The 18968-nt window shown below is 35.1% G+C and overlaps 1 protein-coding gene across 3 annotated transcripts in view; it reads right to left on the reverse strand.

The window, feature by feature from the left end:
• RB1 (RB transcriptional corepressor 1) overlaps nt 1-18968 on the reverse strand; it is a 106902-nt gene that overhangs the window by 82007 nt on the left and 5927 nt on the right. For 2 of the 3 annotated variants that reach the window (XM_072976223.1, XM_072976227.1), the window contains exon 3: nt 195-310. The exons of the other annotated variant lie outside the window; for it this stretch is intronic. In XM_072976223.1, the coding sequence (XP_072832324.1) occupies nt 195-310 (116 nt within the window). The remainder of the gene's footprint in view (nt 1-194; nt 311-18968) is intronic. 3 annotated transcript variants of the gene reach the window in all.

Here is an 18968-nt window from a genome sequence, read left to right on the forward strand (position 1 = left end):
ATTTTTTTAAGAAAGTGCAGCATAAATACACCTTCATTAAGGCCTCCAATGGAGAACAAGAGTTCACTAGTTGACCTAAATGTCTGTGTTTTATTTAATTTTAGCATTTCTAATTCCCTAAAGTCTATTAAAATAAAAGTTCAGAAATAGTTTTCTTTAATGGCAGAGGCCTATACTGATGTAAGAAATTTTACCTGGTTTCTATGCTTTTCTGCAGCTCAGTGAAAGTGAATGGCATCTCATCTAGGTCAACTGCCGCAATAAAGATACAGATTCCCCATAGTTCCTTTTTCTTTTGAATATAACCTTCCTGGGAACAAAAAAAAAAAGGTTCAAATATTCATTAAATCATTCACATATGGGATACTGTGTTAAAACTGTATTATATGCAACTTTTTTTCTTATTCAGCATAACAAAATAAATCTGTTTTTAAATCTGTACTAGGGCATATAGTTAAGAGCATTTAATTCTATACTAAAGGAACCCTTAAAGTTCATATTGTAAGGCCAAAAAAAAATTACTAGAAGGATCAAACAGTTAAATTACAACTTACTATAAAAAACCTAGGGGTCAGTCAGTTCTTTGAAGTAAGTATTTCCACTTTTCAAAAATCCAGCATCTTCAAAGTCAAGTTAAAAGATTTTAGACTCCGTAACATAAATTGCTTAAAAAAAAAAAAAAGCCTAATTTCTTATTTGATTGGCCTCTTTAGCTTTAATTCACTTGTTCTTTTATCAATCTATTAATTAATCTTTTCTAAACGTATGAAATTCTTATCTCTCAGTGCTATAATTGCTTTCCTTGTAAACTGAAAATTATAATACATATCTCACTTTGTAAGAATTAAATGAGGTTATATGTATAAAGCCCTTGGCATAATGCCTGGTGTATAATCAGTATTCAGTGAATGATGGCTATCACTATCATTAGAATATTTTTTTCATTATCATTAGAATACTGTTTCCCCTAAAAATATATATCCCTAAATATGTAAGTTTTGTAGGTAAAACGTGGATTATATTAAATTGAAAACAAAAGAAATACCAAATTATCTGACATTCTATTAAACAGCGAGAACTATTTGCTTACTCTTAATTGCAAATTACAATAGAGCTGAAAATTATGTAATGAAATTTTACATTGTTTGGAAATCTCAATTATATAAAAGTTTTAGGAAAAAAAGGATTATTCTAGATTATCAAATTTTATGGATAATACAAAGCTTATCACTATGCAACTTAAACTATTCCTTTATCTTAGCTACTTGGGAAATAAATATTTTTAAACTTATATTACAACCATACACCCATTAGAATTGTTAAAATTAAAAAGACTGACAATCAAGGGTTGATAAAAAAATAATGGAACACTCAAACATTGCTGATGGAAATGTAAAATTGTAAAACCATTTTGAAAAAGAAGTTTGGCAAGTTTTTATAAAGTTATAAAAGTTCCCATAACACTTATTAGATATTTACATCCAAGAGAAATGGAAACTTCATACTTAAATACTAATAGCAGCTTCATTCATAAAAACCAAACACTGAAACGATCCAATATCCAAAACCACGTAAAAAGATAAATTGTGGTATATCCATACACTGAAGTGTTATTTAACAATAAAAAGGAAAAATACTAATAAACACAACATAGATAAATCTCAAAGTTATTACACTGAGAAAAAGAAGCCAAACACAAAAGGGTAAGGTACATGCTGTGTGATTCCTCTTGAATGAAATTCTAGGAAAGACAAAAACTAATCTTTCATGTCACAAAGTAGATCAGTGGCTGCCTGGGGACAGGAGTGGTGGTATTGGGGAATGACTACAAAAGAGAAGGAGAAAATTTTCTGGAGTAATAAAAAATTTCTATACCTTAATGGTGGTAATTACATGGTTAAATAACATTTGTAAAAAGTTACTGTTCATTTAAAACTGGTTGATTTTAGTGTATGCAAATTATACCTCAAAAAATTTGACTCTGAAACTATACTATCTCTGAAACTGAACATACAAAATATATGTTGCTTGACTGTTACAATGACTACGAAGTATGTTTTAATAAAATGAATGAACATAAACTCATATATGTATTTACATTAATATTGTCAATTTCTCAGGAATTACTAAGATGTAAAATGTTGTTTGTCTCTATAATAAACAACCTCCAAACTAACATGCTATTTGAATTTTTATGCTTAGTTCTTATTATGTCATGTCTTATTTTGGTTTGCTTTTTTGCTCTCAAGCTATCACCTGTTGGACCTAACTTCTCTCAGTGTGTTTTCTTTCAGCAATTCCAGTCTTTTTTTTTTTCTTAACATTTTTAAAGTTGGGAAATGAAGTATTAAGCTTGTTAAAATTGAGTATGTTGTTTATTCATTTTTTTGAAATAGAAAATTATATTACGACATAGTCAACACAATTCAACACAAGTTCATCTGAAATGATAGAATGCCTAAATAAAATGTTGTATACATAGGTTCTGATCTTTAAGAACCTGACGAACTTTCCTTAAGTAAAATGAGTGGCCTTTATTTCAGAAGATTTACAAATTGTGTTGATTTTGTTGTTGATATTGTTGTTGTTCTAGCTGCATGCCAATTAACTATATATTTAGATAAAATGGACTTTCTTCTTTACATACATTTATATATGGTAGAAAAATAAATGTTCCTTCTAAACTTGAAACTATTAAATATTAAATATTTTAATCATCTATATTTGATTTAGTTAGAGGGAACCAGATTACAGATGAGATCAATGTTATAAAACTAAATGATTCATGCAAAAACAAACATTTTTGTTTATAGAAAGAAAATGACCAGTTTCCAACTAAAAGATCCCTAGAAATAGAATTTCTAAAGTATTTAAGGTTCTAGATATAGACATACATACAGATACAGGTACAGACATGGAAAGAGCTTGCATTTTAGTTGTAACCAATAACATCCACTTGGTCTGATCTTATATCTGAATGCCACTAAGATTTGCTGGAGGGAAAAAATTTACAAAGCCATGAAGATTACAATCAACTACAAAATCCTACTCTACAATCATTTTGTTCACTTTCTAAAACAGTAGATTTTATTGGAGCACAAATAATATAATTCAACACAATCATCTGATGTGATAAATGTCTAAATGGAAAACATCAGTCTAACCAACATATTTGCAATCATTTAAAAATCACGTTTTTTTAATCTTCACATAGTTTTCTTTGCATTTTCCATTTGTTTATGTCTTCCAAAATTTGAGACCTCTAATAATTTTTCAAGAAATATTCATCATGCAACTGCTATGGTTTTATGGCTTTTGGGGATACAGTAGTAAAACAAAAAGCTACCTGTCTCCCTGGGACTTAGACTATTATTTACTTCAGAACATGAATTTTGGTGTCAAACATTCAAGAGTTTGAATACACACTCTAGTTGTTTAACTATGAGCAACTTGCTTAAATCTAATTAAGCCTCAGTTTCTACCAGAATACAGATGATAATAGTGTGTAATCAGTGTCACCATGAAAATTAACAGTGAGGATACTCTTAAGTAATCAGCATGGTGCCCAGCACTGGACCCACTGAATCAGAACTAGCAGTATCAGCAGCATTATTATTAGCAGTGAATCTAGCACTCATTCCACTAATTGTCTCAACACCATCCATGAGCCAGCCTTCTCCACACCAAACACGCTCATCCATTCTTGAGCATGCTGAGGAATGCTGGAGTTCTGTGTGTGTGTGTGACCACATAAAAAATCATGTCATTGACCTCCAAACCCTGGCAACCACTGATCTGATTTTAATTCCTTTTCTAGAATGTCATATAAATGGAATTATGCAGTCACTAGCCTTTTTTTCCTGGCTTCTTTCACTTAGCATAATGCTTCTGAGGACTCATCCATATTGTTGTATCTACCAGTATTTATTTCTTCTAATTGCTGAGTAGCACTCCATTGTATGAATATGCCACAATTTGTTTACCTATTCTAACAGTTAAAGACATCTTTATGAATAAGGCTACTAACCCTAGCCTTAAATACACAACCACAGATCTTTAAGTGTATGTATGTTTTCATTTCTCTTGGGTGAATATCTAGTTGGGGAATGCTAAGTTCTACATTAAATGTAAGTTTAAGTTTATAAGAAACTGATAAACTGTCTTCCAAGGTGGCTGTACCATTTTGCATTCCCACCTGAAACAAAAGAGAGTTCTAGTTGCTTCACATCCTCACTAGCACTTAGTTTTTATTTGTTTGTTGTTTTCTGTTTTTTAGACATCCTAGCAGGTATACTGGTACATTTTCACAAGGACTAATGACATTGAGTATTTTTTCAAATCTTACTTAATATCCATATCCCTTCTTTGGTAAAGGGCCTTTTCGAATCTCTTGCCAATTTTCTATGCAGCTGTTTGTCTTATTAAGGTGCAAGAGTTATTTATACATTCTGGATTCAAATTCCTTAACAGAGACCTGTCTTGCAAAAATTTTCACCCAATCCATGGCTTTTCTTTTCATTTTCCTAAGTAGTGTCTTTCAAAGAGCGTAAGTGTTTAATTTTGATGAAGCTCAATTTATTATTTTCTTTTATGGATGATACTTTTGGTGATACTACCTACGAAATCTTTGCTTAACCCAAGGTCACAAAGATTTTCTCCTATGTTGTCTTCTACAAGTTTAGGTCTATGATTCATTTGAATTAATTTTTATAAATGGTGCGAGATAGGGAATAAAGTTCATTTTTTGCATATGGATGTCCAATAGCTCTAACATCATTTGTTGAGAGGAATATCCTTTTTCCACTAAATTATCTTTGTACCTCCAAGTGCAAAAATTGACTATATATGTGTGGATTCTGTTTCTGTATTCTCTGTTCTGTTCTATTGACCTATTTGTTTTTCTTTTCATCAGTACGACAATGTCTTGATTAGTGCAGCTATGTTTTGTTCTTTTGTTCAGTTTTTTCAATCTGTAAAGGTCATTTGATCCACCTCTCATTGTGCAGATTAAGAAATTAAAGACTAGAAAGTTGAGACTGTTCAACACAGCCAGTCAATGCTACAGACCTAAATCCAGGTTTCCTAACACTCAGTACTATTCCATGTATTTAAGAATATTTCCTTGTTATATTTCTACATTGATGTTCCTAACATTTTGACTATTAAAATCCATAATCTCATTCATCACCCCACCAAGGGTCCTGTACTCTTAATTATTTTACTATTCTATACTCTTCATTTCTATTTTATTGAGAAGGTTTAAGGATCAAATGCCAAAAGCCTCAACTATTTTCTCCATATCAAATAATCTCTAATTACCATAGCTTCTAGTCTTCCTCCAAATGTCTCTGCATTTTTAAGTTCCTCTTCTCTTCTGATTTTGACAAAAGGGCATTCTCTTCCACTCTCAAATTAATAAATCTAACCTCTCCCTACCTCCCACTTTGGATCACATTGCCCCTCATCTTCTTCGAGACCTAGTTTATTAATTCTTCCCTCTGTCTTTTGCAATTTCTCTAACAGTTCTTCCCAAAAGCTTATTTCCCTTTAGTTACAAATAAGCTCACATCACCTTAAACAAACACAAAAAAACCTATCCCTTGACTTTATCAAGCTACTGTCCCAACTACACATACAAACCTCTCACTGTTTTCACTATTCACACACACACGCTCACCAAATACACTCTCACAGGACAGACATACCGCATCCACTGAGCACTTACTTCCACTATACAAGCACTGTTCTACTGAGGCTATTCTCTAAGTCTCCAAAGATCTCTAACTTGAATGGCCTTTTCTTTGGTTTCATCCACAAAGACCTCCATACAGCATCTGACACCACTGTCATGAAACGTTTTTCTTTAGCTTTTAAAACTTTCTAACATCCTCATTCTCTTTTCTCTCTCTCACAACTTCTTCAGTGTTTCCTAACTCCAAGGACTTTTCCCCACCACCTTCTCTTTTCGGGTGCAATCTCATCCACTTGGACAGCACACCCATCATCTCCACACAGATGTTTCACATATCTCATTCTGCTTTCCAGCTCTGACTGCTTTCTCAAGATTCAGGTCTTACTTTCCAATTTTCAACCTAAAATCTATAACTGACTTGTTTTCTTGAAAATTTAGGTGACAATTATGAAATGGGCTCAAACAGCACTTAAAAATTGTTAAAACAGAGAAAAAGTAATTCTTTTCCAAAAAAATCACTAAAGAAAGGAAGAAAAAATGGGCATAAGATAAGAAAAAACATTTTGCAAAAGAAAAAACAGTAATTTCCAATAAACATATTTTGAAAATACTGAACCTCAGAATAGTGTCAATTGAAGGACATTTTGCTAACATGCATCAAGTTCCTTAAGAGTGCAGTTTTATATTTAACAATTTATCCAATGAAAATAATTAGAGTATTGAGTCAAAATTTAGCGTAATATATGTTCAAAGAATTATTTATAATAGCAAAAGTAGTGGGAAAAGCTTAAATATCTCCGAGTAGAATGGTTAAATAAATTATAATATAGCTATATTACAGAATAACATAAAACTCTCAAAGCATTTCAAAAACTGGGACATGGGAAAATATCAAAGACATGTTAAGAGAAAAAACCCACCAGAATACAATATTCTGTGTATATTTTGACTACAATTTTGTAAAAAAAATTTTAAGAGGAAGAAAAGGCAAAAATACATCAAAATGTTAATTATTATCTCTAGGTGGTAGGATTACAAACGGTTTTATTTTCGTCATTAATCCTTGATACATTTTCTAAATTACAATAATAGAGGAGAAAATAAGTCAATAAAAAAGTACTAAATTGACATAAAGTAGGAGGGAAAAAAACTAGGAATACTCGAGAAGAATCTTTAAAACATTAAAACTTTTTACATATATTGTAGTTTAAATCAAAATCTACAATCAACACTTGAAGAGGTTACCTAATAGGTGACCATTTAGTTTAGTTCACTTGAACCACCTAACTGGTAACTCCTAATTAGTGATGATTTGTACTTGCTTTTTTACAATGTACTAACTTATAAAAGAACGCCACCAAGTGGTGACATAAATCATCTTGGAAACAGCAGAAATGAGGTTATCTTATTATTCATGATATCATAACTAACACGAATTTAAATTGCAATTTTAAAAGTTAAAAATACTATTATCTCTCATCTTCACTTTTTAAAATATCAGCCATGACCAAGATGGAAATAAGCCATAAGAAATATGCTCTTTATCGCAGGGTCAAAAGAATAGATTCTTACACTTGACTTATGAGACTGTAATGAGTGATTAGCAATAAAGTTACAAACTATATGTATTAGAGAAATAGAGGGGATAAGAGCTGCCTTTATCTTCCACTCCTGGATTTCATCCTCACCAAGGTTAAATGTAGGAACAAAAAGGGTAACATGCTAATATGCCAGAAAATCTTCCCTCTCATCTGTGTAATATTAGCTGACAGCAGTTAGTGTTAAGAAAGTTCTTTGATGTGCTCAGATGAAGCAAGGGGCACGAGTGGCAGGGCCAAGAAGAAGAATGCAAAAGCTAACCTTACTTGTACTAAATTGTGTTTTTGATACAACATGCAGGGTTAAACATCAGCTGAATTAGCCACCTAGCTACACAATGCCTTTTGGGGGAAGAGAGTTGACTCTACTCCCAGAAATATATGTACCTGACAAGCCCAGATTCATCTGGCCTCCTGCCCAAGAGATGAGCACCAGGGGCTCCCTCCCTTAGGAACTTCTACTGAGCTCCTAGTGGATAGGCTTGTTTAAGCACTTTAGTAAACTTAAGTTCAGTTTACTTGTTTGTTCAATTGTCCATATCTCAACTAGTCTGTAAGCACCCTGAAGACATAAAAATTGTATCTAACTCACTGCTGTACCCCCAAGAGCCTAGTATAATGTCCAGCACTAACTTGGTGTAAAATGTCTATTTTTGGAAAAAGCAGTAGCAATAATAGCCACCCCGCAATATAGGACAGAATGACTTTTTTGAATTTCTCTTTTTCCTCCTAGTGTGCTCAACTGAATCACAAGTAAAAGGTATAAGGTAAGAATATTGGTTCTACTACAGTTTCTTGAGCTCCTGAGCACACACTGATAAGCTAGTGAGTATCAAAAGGACCCACCCACATGAAGAAATGATATTACAGACCTCACTTTCTCAACATGTGACACATAACAGACCTGGAACTTAGTTTTTAGTCAACCTCTCTTCTTAGTTTATTGACTCAAAGGCCCAAACCATGATCCACCCAAGAAGATGCAGCCAGAGGAGAGAAAACTGCAACCATATTAAAACAGCCACTAATTAGTTGGGTTTTCTGTTTAAAAAAAAAAAATCTATGAAACTGATGTTTACCACTCTTAGAAACAAAGATAAAAAAACATTAAGAGGTCAATGCCCACAACTCAGATTCAATTATATTATAAAAGTTATCTTTCAAAGTTTGCAATGTGAACTCATTCTACCAATATCACATGTAATTCTTTAAAAAAGGAAAACATAACTAATGAATAAATGAGTTGATGTCAGAACGAAAGAATATCAATTGGAAGGGAACTGGAAGGTATCACTGTTCACCAAGTCCTGTGGTGTGAGTTTTTGGGGTTTCAAGTCATAAAATGATAATCTCTGGCAAATTTGCCCAAATTTTAAAAACCTTACAAGAACCCATATGTTTAGTTTCAATAATGCTTCAGTAACTAAAGTAGAAAATACTTCACTTTTGCTAGAATTCAATGCAGCAAGATAACACAATTTACCTTTATAATGACAAACAGCACTGGCTGGCAGCTTTGTATGCCTAGGAAAAATAATTATTTAATAAACAAACTTCGGTAAACTTTCTGAAACAGATCCAAGGTGGGGGAAAGTTTGGTGTTTTCAGAGTGCTATATATAATTCTGAATCAACTTACCTTAAGACCAAAAAAAATTCAAAATATGTGGGTAAAGAAATTGGGCATTTTGGGAAGTGTAATTTTGGACATTATTCTCTAATTCATTTAATTAATTAAATAAGTATTTTCTAAATGCCCACTAAGCACGGAGCACTACTCTAAATGCTAGGAATACATCAATAAACAAAATAAACATTCCTACTTTCTGGAGCTGAGATTTTGGGGGGGGGGGAAAGACAATAAACAAAAATCACCATATATAAGCAAACTATATATATATATATATACACACACATATACATATATATATATATATACACACACACACACACATATATATATATACACACACACACACACTATGTTAAAAAAAAGAGCAGGGTAAAGTGAATAGAGAATTTGAGGGAGAAGTAGGGGCAGACTGCAGTAGTAAACAGTAGCAGACCTCACTGGAAAAGTGAGATATCAGCAAAGCCTTTATTCTATGAGCAAAGCATAATCCTCTGAAATTTTTAAATGTGAATGACTTCTGACCCAGCGCTTCCATGTCTAGGAATCTACATTACAGAATTACTCTCATTTGTGCATGAAATGTATATATAAAGATATTCATTGCAGTGGTGTGTAATGTCAAATGTTCAAAAATAAACTGAATGTTTGTCAACAGGGAAATACATAAATAAATTACATGTCCATACAATGGAAAATACACCCACTAAAAAGATTAAGCTAAACAAAGAGGGAGAGGTGCTCTTCAAGAGATATCTACATGAAAAAAGCAAGGCAGAAAACAGTGCAAAAACTAGAAACTTATTAGCTGTCTACAGCTAAGAAGTGTGTAGCTTAGGGAAAAGAATGGGAGAGACTTTTCACTGTTCACGTTTTTATTTCTTTTGAATCTTGAACCATGTGAATCTATTGCCTAATCTAAAAACTTTGGTAATGAATTGGTTAAAAAGTGTAAACATATAATAAGACCTTAATGAGGTAAAATAAAAATCCTTCTGTGTGTGTGTGCCGGAGTGTGTAGGAGGAGGTGAGGAAGGACTGGAGGGCTGGAATGAGCACAGAGTTTATCAGTGGTTATTTCTACACAGATGGGAATATAAAGAGAGCAATGGATATTCACTTTTCACTCTATTACTATAAAATTTGACTTTTAAAAATAAGTATACTTGAGTTTTAAATGTGTGTGCATATACATTTCTCTAAAATGCTGAAAGGCAAACACAGAAATGGTGGAGGGAAAATGACAAGAAAGGTGTTAGTATCTGAAAAACTGCATTCTATGCCTTGAAACTTAGCAATCAAAAAGTAAACAATCAGTTACAAGATTCATAGTGACCACAAAATTAAATTAAATTAAATTAAATAGTCTTCATTCAGAGATGAGAGTAAAATTCCTTCGATGGGTCAAGAAGTAAATACACTGCAGTAAACAATATTGACCAACAGTAAAAACTTTCATGGAGAAAAATCAATTTTAAAAGTAGGCAGTCCAATTACATATTATTATAATAATTATATATAATTATGTTAGCTGTCTCTGAGTAGTTCATGATGAAAGTTTATGATGAACTTTAATAATGTTATCTGACATATATGTTAAATATAAAACATTACATGGTGAAAAGATTTGGAAAGAAATGGTTTGATTAAATTTTTAGAGAATAGAAAAGTAGAGAAAATCAATTAAACCAAAAATTGGTTTTTGAAAAAAAAACAAAATAGAGCAACCTTTAGTTAGAGTAATCAAGAAAAAAGAAAGACTCAAATAAGCTAAAATTAGGAATGAAATAAGGACATTAAGACCAACCTTACATAAATAAAAAGAATTATAATGGGAATGCTAGGAACACTGCATGCAGACAAATCAGATAATGCAGATGAAATGAACCAATGTCTTAAAAAAACACAAACTACCAAAACTGACTTAAAAAGAAATTGACAATACGAACAGACCTGTAACAAGTAAAGAGACTAGATTAATAATTTTAAAACAACTACACAGAAAAGTCCAGGCTCAGATGATTTCACTGGTGAATTCTACCAAACATTTAAAGAAGAATTAATATCAATTCATCAAACTGAACCATAAAAACTGAAGTCAAGGAAACATTTTCCAACTCACTCTGTGAGAAGTCAGTACTACCCAGATACTAAAATCAGACAAAGATATTACAAGGAAAGAAAAGACACCAAAATCTCTTTTGAACCTATGCATAAAAATCCTCAACAAAATACTAGGAAACCAAATCCGCAAACATATGAAAAGAATTACACACCATGACCAAGTGGAACTTAGCCTAGGAAATGCACTGTTGGCTTAAAATCTTAAAATAAATTAATGTAATATATTATATCAGTAAGGAGAAAAAACACATGATGACCACAATAGATACAGAAAATCATTTGACAAAATCCAAAATAATTTGGCAAAACACTCAGCACAACAGGAATAAAAGGGAACTTCCTCAGCCTGACAAAAGGCATCTACAAAAAGTCCACACCAGGTAATGGCAAAGGTTGAATGTTCTTCCCGTAAGATCAGGAAAAAGATAACAATGTATTGGAGGTTCTAGCCAGGGCAATTAGGGAAGATGAAGAAATAAAAGACATCCAAATTGTTACAGAAGAAGTAAAATAATCTCCATTTGCAGACAACATGATCTTGCAGATAGAAAATCCTAAGGAATACTCTAAAAAACTATTTGAACTAAAATATGAATTCAGTAAGTTTGCAGGGTACAAAACCAACACACAAAAGTCAACTGTATGTCTATACACTGGCAATGAGTAAACCAAAAACTAAAAATAAATTCCATTTATAATAGCATCAACAAGAATAAAATATTTAGGAATAATTTTTTTAATTGTAAGATTTGCCCTCTAAAAACAAAAAATATTGTTGAAAGAGACTTTAAAAGATATAAATAAATAGAAAGACATTTCATTATTCTTCTCTGCCAAGAGCATGACTGGTTTGCAGAGGCCAGCCTTTAACCCAGCTTCAGGAGGCCAGTCGGACTGCAGTGGTTTGATAACTGCCAACAATTGTTACTGTGATACTGTTCTGTTGTGAGGCAGAAATTTGGTGATTACAAACTCTTTTAAAGACACAGCTTCTCATGCTGTGAGATAAAGGTATTTGTCCCATTGTAGTAAAAGTGTAGAGGCTGGGGGAGACAGAGGGATGAATAAAAATTTTCAGATGAGTGCTGTGAACACTTTGAAGCCAGCATCCTGAGAGACTGAATTTCAGAATGGAAAACAGTAATTAAGAAATGTTTTTTGAAAATCTTCACAGGGAGTAGATAGATTATAAATACATATGTTTTTTGAACAGGTCATATTCACTAAATGGTGTGTGCCATAAATAATTCTGTCAATCATTATACATGTACATACTCATATTGCTATGTCATTAAATGCAATATAAAACAATTTTAATAAAGTATTAAACTGGATGAAAAAAATGTTTTTTGCTTCGTGACCATTAAAACTTCATGAATGTTACTGAGGGATTTTGTGTTTTCTGACAACTTGCTATGTGATTCATGTAGGTTTTTCTCCATTGCTTGATTAGGAAATCTTGATGCCATACCCATGGTCAAAATATAAGCAAACTGGACACTTTTTTACTTGACGATTTCATTTGCTGTATTCATTTTTTTTTCTTGTATATGTTGCTCTACTCAGAATACACAGGGACAGAAAGGGCTTTGTGTATATTTGGAATAAACTTGGTGGATAAAAGAGTTTTACCTAGAAGTGACTACATCTCCTTACAAATTCAAAAGAAAAGAAGGTAGTTCAGTTTAAACTATTTTTGGATGGACTATAGCTTCCTTGCAATCACATAAAAATAATTACATAGCAAATGAATAATGTTAAATGTCAAGCTCTACCATTCACAGAGGCTTATTCAATAATGCAATTATCACCCCCCTAAAAAGAGACATTTCATGCTCATGCATCTGAAGACAACACTGTTAAGATGGCAATACTCTCCAAATTAATCTACAGATTTAGCAACCACTACTGAAATCTCAACCTGCCTTCCTAAAAGAAATCGACATATTGACCCTAAAATTCACATGAAGAGAGAATTCTGGGAAGATGGCAGAGTAGGAAGCACTAGAAACCTGCCTCCCCACGTAGACAAAAATTGCACTGGCAGAATCTGTCTGATGTAACTATTCTGGAACTCTGGAATCTATTAAAGCCTTGCAACGTCCAGGGGAAGGCACAGAAGGTAAATTATAGTTAATTTCTGTCAATTTTAGCTCTGCACAGTAGCAGATACCTGTGGCCAACTGTCACCACATGGTATGCAACTGCGCACATGTTCCTTAAGCAGCCTGTACACAATCTGCAGGAGCCAGGGTACATAAAAAGGTCCCAGTCCTGCACATTTCATAGTCTGTGCTCTGATCACTGATGGCTGCTCATCACAGAGGTGCAGGCAAAGATGTGGGGCTACTGTCATTGCACCTCCCCCATTGTTGCAAATAGTTGAAGTGACTTTCAGGAGATTCAAAAGGTTGGCACCTTTCCCCTACTACTCCTCATTTTTCTTTTTCCTCTTTCGGAAGCCAGACATTGACGACTATGACATTCAAAAGCAACCACATATATAGAGGAAATGAGAAAGTCACAGTGCACACCCAAGGAAGGCACAGACTCAGAAAAGATCTGAGAAGACCTTAAGTCTGGCTGATCCCCAGCACAGTCACAGCACGCAACAGCCAAAACCAAATCAAAGCAAAGGAGAAATGAAAAATAAAATCCAAAAAACAACAAACTCTGGGGAAGGGGGTACATTCTGATTTCCAGACTTAACAACATTATTAGATTCAAATGTCCAATTTTCAACCAAAAAAAAAAATGACAAAGCATACAAAGAACAGGAAAGCATGGCTCATTTAACGAAAAAAAGTTGGCCAACAGACAGTATCCTTGAAAAAGAATTAATGGCAGATTTACCGAATGAAAACTTTAAAACAACCATCTTGCAGATGCTCAAAGAACTGAAGGAAGACATGTCAAGAAAATGATTTATAAACAAAATGGAAATATCAATAGACAGAACACCTAAGTAAGAAACCCACAGAAATTCTGGAGCTGAAAAGTGTAACAGCTAAAATGAAAAATTCAAAGACAGATTTGACAACAGGGCCTGATCCAAAAATTAGCACCTTGAGTGGCATGTCAAGAGAATCTTCGCCTGACCTAGGAATGAGCCTTCCTAGTGCCATGGGACAAAGATGGTCATGAAACGTCTTCCAAAATATTGGTCGAATTTAGGACCATGGGAGAGCACTGTGAACTAAAAATACTGGAAGTCATATCAGTAAACAAAGAATGCTGTGGCCATCAGGTCATCTGCTGCTACTGCCACACCCAACAGTGAGCTCAGGATACAGACAAGCAGGCAGCCCAGCCTCTTCAGCCACCCTCAAAGATGACCCCTGAGGGGACTCAGGATGGGAAGCACAGGAGACTGGCCCTAGAGAGCTAAAGTGCATATCAAAGAAATGATTTCAGTGAGCTCAGACCTTTGTGCCTTCCCAAACATAGAAAAGCGCTAAATTCCTTAACTTGTGATATCTGGTTTTCTTTAATTAACAGTAATCTTTTGATGTTTGACTACCTGGTCTTTGTTGTAAAAACTCCTATATATCCTGGCTCCTCCCCTACCTCTTCAGAGCACTCCCTCAGAGCGATCTGAGAGGCTGTCACCCCTGGCTGCTTGAGGGGTTTGAGTCCTCAGAAATGTCCACCGAAAAAAACATAACTCAAAAAAAAGTTTTTACTTTTTGCTGTTTTGACTGGATGATTTCCATTATTCTATCTTCCAGATCCCTTAAATGTTCTTCTGTATCCCCCTACCTGTTGTCAATTTCCTCATGTGTTTTTCATTTCAGTTATTATGTTCTTCAGCTCTGACTGGTTCTTTTCGTTTTCTAGCTCCATGTTAAAATTCTCCCTGTTCATTTATTCTCTTCTCCAGTTCAGTTAGAATTTTTATTACTATTGCTTTGAACCCTTTATCAGGTATTTACCTGTGTTTCACTAGAGATTTTTTTTAGGGAGTTTTCTTGCACTTTCATTTGAAACATATTCCTGTCTTCTCATTTTAACTTTCTCTGTCCCCATGAAGTTAGGTGAAACAGTTACCTCTCTCAGTCTTGAAGGAATGTCCTTGTTTGGGAGCAACCCTAGACAGCCTGCATGTGCCCAGTGGCTTTGTTGGGAGAGCTGCTGGATCTGAAGTGAGCACGGGCACATCTCCCCTCAAGGTGTGCTGGTAGCTACCACCTTACCTGGAAGGAGGTAGGGCTGGAGTTGGTAGGGCTTGAGTCAGAGCCAGGAGCAAGCGGGACTTCTCCTATGGCTATCACTGCCCTATGAGGGGTGGGGGGTGGGCTCAAGGGGCTGGAGCAGGAGCCCTGAGGGAGTCGGGTTTCTCCCAGGTGTGATAGCAGTCTCTGTTTTGGTATGGGGCATGTCCACGGCCTGAAGGCGTAGGGCTGCACTTCTATACTCGTTTTACTGTCCCCCCGTCCCTGATGTGCATTTCTTGGTAAAAGGCTGGGTTAAGGCTTGAGGGGTTGGTGCCACACTACTGACGTGATCTTGCTCCCTTCCAGGTGTGTGCAGGGACATGCGCTCCTATGATGGCAGTCTCCATTCTGGAGCTAGTTTTGCTCCCTCTCAAGTGTGTGCAAGGACACATACTTGAGTGACATTTTCCCCTTGGGAACTGGTGTTGCTCCCTCCCGAGTATATGCACTGACGCACATGCTGGCAATGGCCGCCTCCGCCCTGGTCAGAGATAGGGGCAGGGTCCAAGCAGGCTCCACTTCTTCCAAGTGTGGGCACTCTTATCAGCAGCCTCTGCCTTAGTGGGGTGTGCCCAGCACCAGAGCAAGAGGGGCTGGAGAAGGAGCCCTGTGCTGGCTCAGGGGAATGCTGGGGCGGTCCTGGCAAGCCAGTCGGAGCCCCAGGAAGTTTTCAACCTGCTGCCTCTGTGCTGTGACTAAGAGTAAGCAAGTCTGTGCATGCCTTCTTCATGACGGAGTCTCGGTTTCTTACAGCCATCCGGTGAGCCCCACTGGTTTTCAAACCAGCTAAAAGGGTCGTCTTCCCTGTGTCAGACCCAAGGCTACGATGCCTAATATGTGGCTCGAATCCCTCACCCGCCCCAGCAATGATCCCCAAGCCTGTGACATCCCCTTCCTCTTCTGGGTCCCCCACTAGGTGTGTGGGTCCCAACCAGACTGTTTCTTCTCCCTTTCTACCAGACTTCGTGTGGTTCTTCCTTTACAGCATTTGTTGTAGAAGAGCCATCCTGCTAGTCCCCAGGTCTTCACCAAGCGTAACTCTATATGTAGTTGTAGTTTTGATGTGTTCATGAGGGACAGTAAGCCCAGCATTCTCCTACTCCATCTTGCTCTCTCTCCCTCCTCCACTCCGTACTGGTTTTCATAGTGGCTGCACCAATATACATTCGTACCAGCAGTGTACTAGATGTTCTCTTTTCTCTACATTCTCATCAACACTTGTTATTTCTCAACTTTTTGATAACAGCCATTCTAACAGATACGAATGATGTCTCATTGTGGTTTTGATTTGCATTTCCCCGACGATAAGTGATGTTAAGCACTTTTTCATGTACCTATTAGCCATCCGTATGTCTTCTACAGAAAAATGTTTATTCAATTCCTCTGCCCATTTTTTAATTGGATTGTTTGGGTTTTTGCCATTGAGTTGTATGAGTTCTTTACGCATTTTGGATATTAACCCCTTATCAGGTATAAGCTTTGCAAATGTTTTCTCCCAATTGGCAGGTTGCCTTTTCATTTTGTTGTTCAAGCTGCTCAGTCTGTAGTACCTTGTCATGGCAGCCTGAGCAAACTAATATATTGACATTTAACTTCAATGTATTTCCAGGGAATTACGCTGAATGAAAAAAGCCAATCTGAAAGGTTAAATACTGTATGATCTCATTTACATTTCATTCTTGAAATTACAAAATACAGTTGACCCTTGAACAACATGTCTCTGAACTCTGTGTGTCCACTTATAGGTGGATTTTTTTCAGTAGTAAATTAACTACAGTACTACATGACCTGAGGTTAGGTGAAGCCTCAGATGCGGAACTACAAAAATGGAGGAACCGCATACAGGGAGGGCCAACCATAAGTAATATGTGGACTGTCGACTATGTAGAGGGTTGGTGCCCCTAACCTCAACGTTGTTCAAGGGTCAACTGTATGTCACACTATCACTGAGTTAAAGAGCTTATGAAATGCCCACGTACAGCCCAGCTGGTCTACTGCTACTGTCAAGATAATACTTGAAAAGATAAGATTTTAATCACTGGTCATCTTTGGAGGATATTACAGAACAAACTCATTAGTTTGAAAACTAGTCCGTAAAAGCAAAGAATGAAGCACTTGTCCTACCTTTCCTGAAAGAACTTCAGAATAAGAATAATTGATAGAGGATAGTTTCTCTTTACAGAAGAATTACAACTAATTGAAAAAAGAAAGATACAGTTACCACTTCATCTAATGGATCCAGTCATTAATAACAGTTTACATCAAAAAAAAAAGAGAGAGAGAGAGAAAGATAATAAGACATTATATGCCTACTAACGGGCATACACAACACCTCTGAAGCATTTCTTACAGAAAATATCAAACCAGGATCTGACCAGGCCTCTAGATCCATTTCTAGGAAATACAGAGAATTAGACAAATATGTTAAACAATGAAGAAGATGCAATCTGTAAAATACACACAGTAGGAAACTCCACAGGATAAACAATCCAGTTTCCCCAACTAATAAACAATAAGAAAAGAGAAGGAAAGTGTGAGGAAAGGAAGAGGTAAAAACCTACAGGTTAAAAGAGATTTAAGACACAAATCAACCACTCACTCTGTATAGACCTTGTTTAATTCCTGATTAGAACAGATTGGAAAAAAAAAGAATTTATGAAATAATCAAGAAATTCTGAACACTGGACATTTGATATTAAGGAACTTTCATTAATTTTGTTAGGTGTGATGAACTGTGTTCATTTTTTTTAAGAGTTCTTATTTTTCCACATACATGCTGAAATATGTATGGATGAAACATCAAATCTGGGATACACTTTAAAATAATCTGGGGTCACAAAACAAAATGCCTCTATCAAAGGTAATAAATTTCAAAGTTCTTGGATGTATACACACACAAAACATATGTGTGTGTACATAAATATAGAAAAACCCTAATATATGCAAATATATGCAAAACCCTAAGAGGTTGACATCTAGACATTATTTCTGCTTTACACATTAGCAAACTGAGACCGGAGCACTAACCAATTTGCCTAAAATCATATAGCTACACTACGACTACATAGTTTTTTGCCTTGAGGTCCAGGCCTCTTCCATTCTACCACACCGCCATTCAAGACGCAGAAAGAAAACCAAAACTCCAACAACTGATTTACCGTAAGTCACAGTACAAAAAGCACTCCTGGCCAATTTCTTGATGAAAAGTTCCTTATTTTATTCATATTCTATAAGTAGCAAGAACGCAATCTAAATTTATGACAGCAATCACATATTACACACTCATTAAACATTTATACAAAAAGGAGAAATTTCTAGACAAACTACCACAAACCTTTCTTTTAAAAGGATTAATTTATACTTTCATGTATGCATAAACAACTTTTCTGACTCAAAAACTGAGTAATGTGAATGTTAGGAAAAGTACATCAAAATCACTACAAATCCATTAAAAAATTCAACCATTTTTACTGATTCTCAAGTTCTTCTAAAAAATTATATTAATACAAGATTTTCTGCAGTAGTTCTTAAGTCAAATAATTCTACTTGCACAACCTCATATAGGCACTCATTTACACTAGTAAGTGTTTCATATGAATTTAATCCACAAAATAACTCCAAGATCCAGAAATTATTGTTAGTCCCATTTTCAAATAAGAAAACCAAGGTTTTAAGATTTTAAGTAACTTGTTTAAGATCATGGAGCCAGTA

The sequence above is a fragment of the Vicugna pacos genome, chromosome 14 (genome assembly GCF_048564905.1).
Source record: "Vicugna pacos chromosome 14, VicPac4, whole genome shotgun sequence".
Taxonomy (NCBI): domain Eukaryota; kingdom Metazoa; phylum Chordata; class Mammalia; order Artiodactyla; family Camelidae; genus Vicugna; species Vicugna pacos.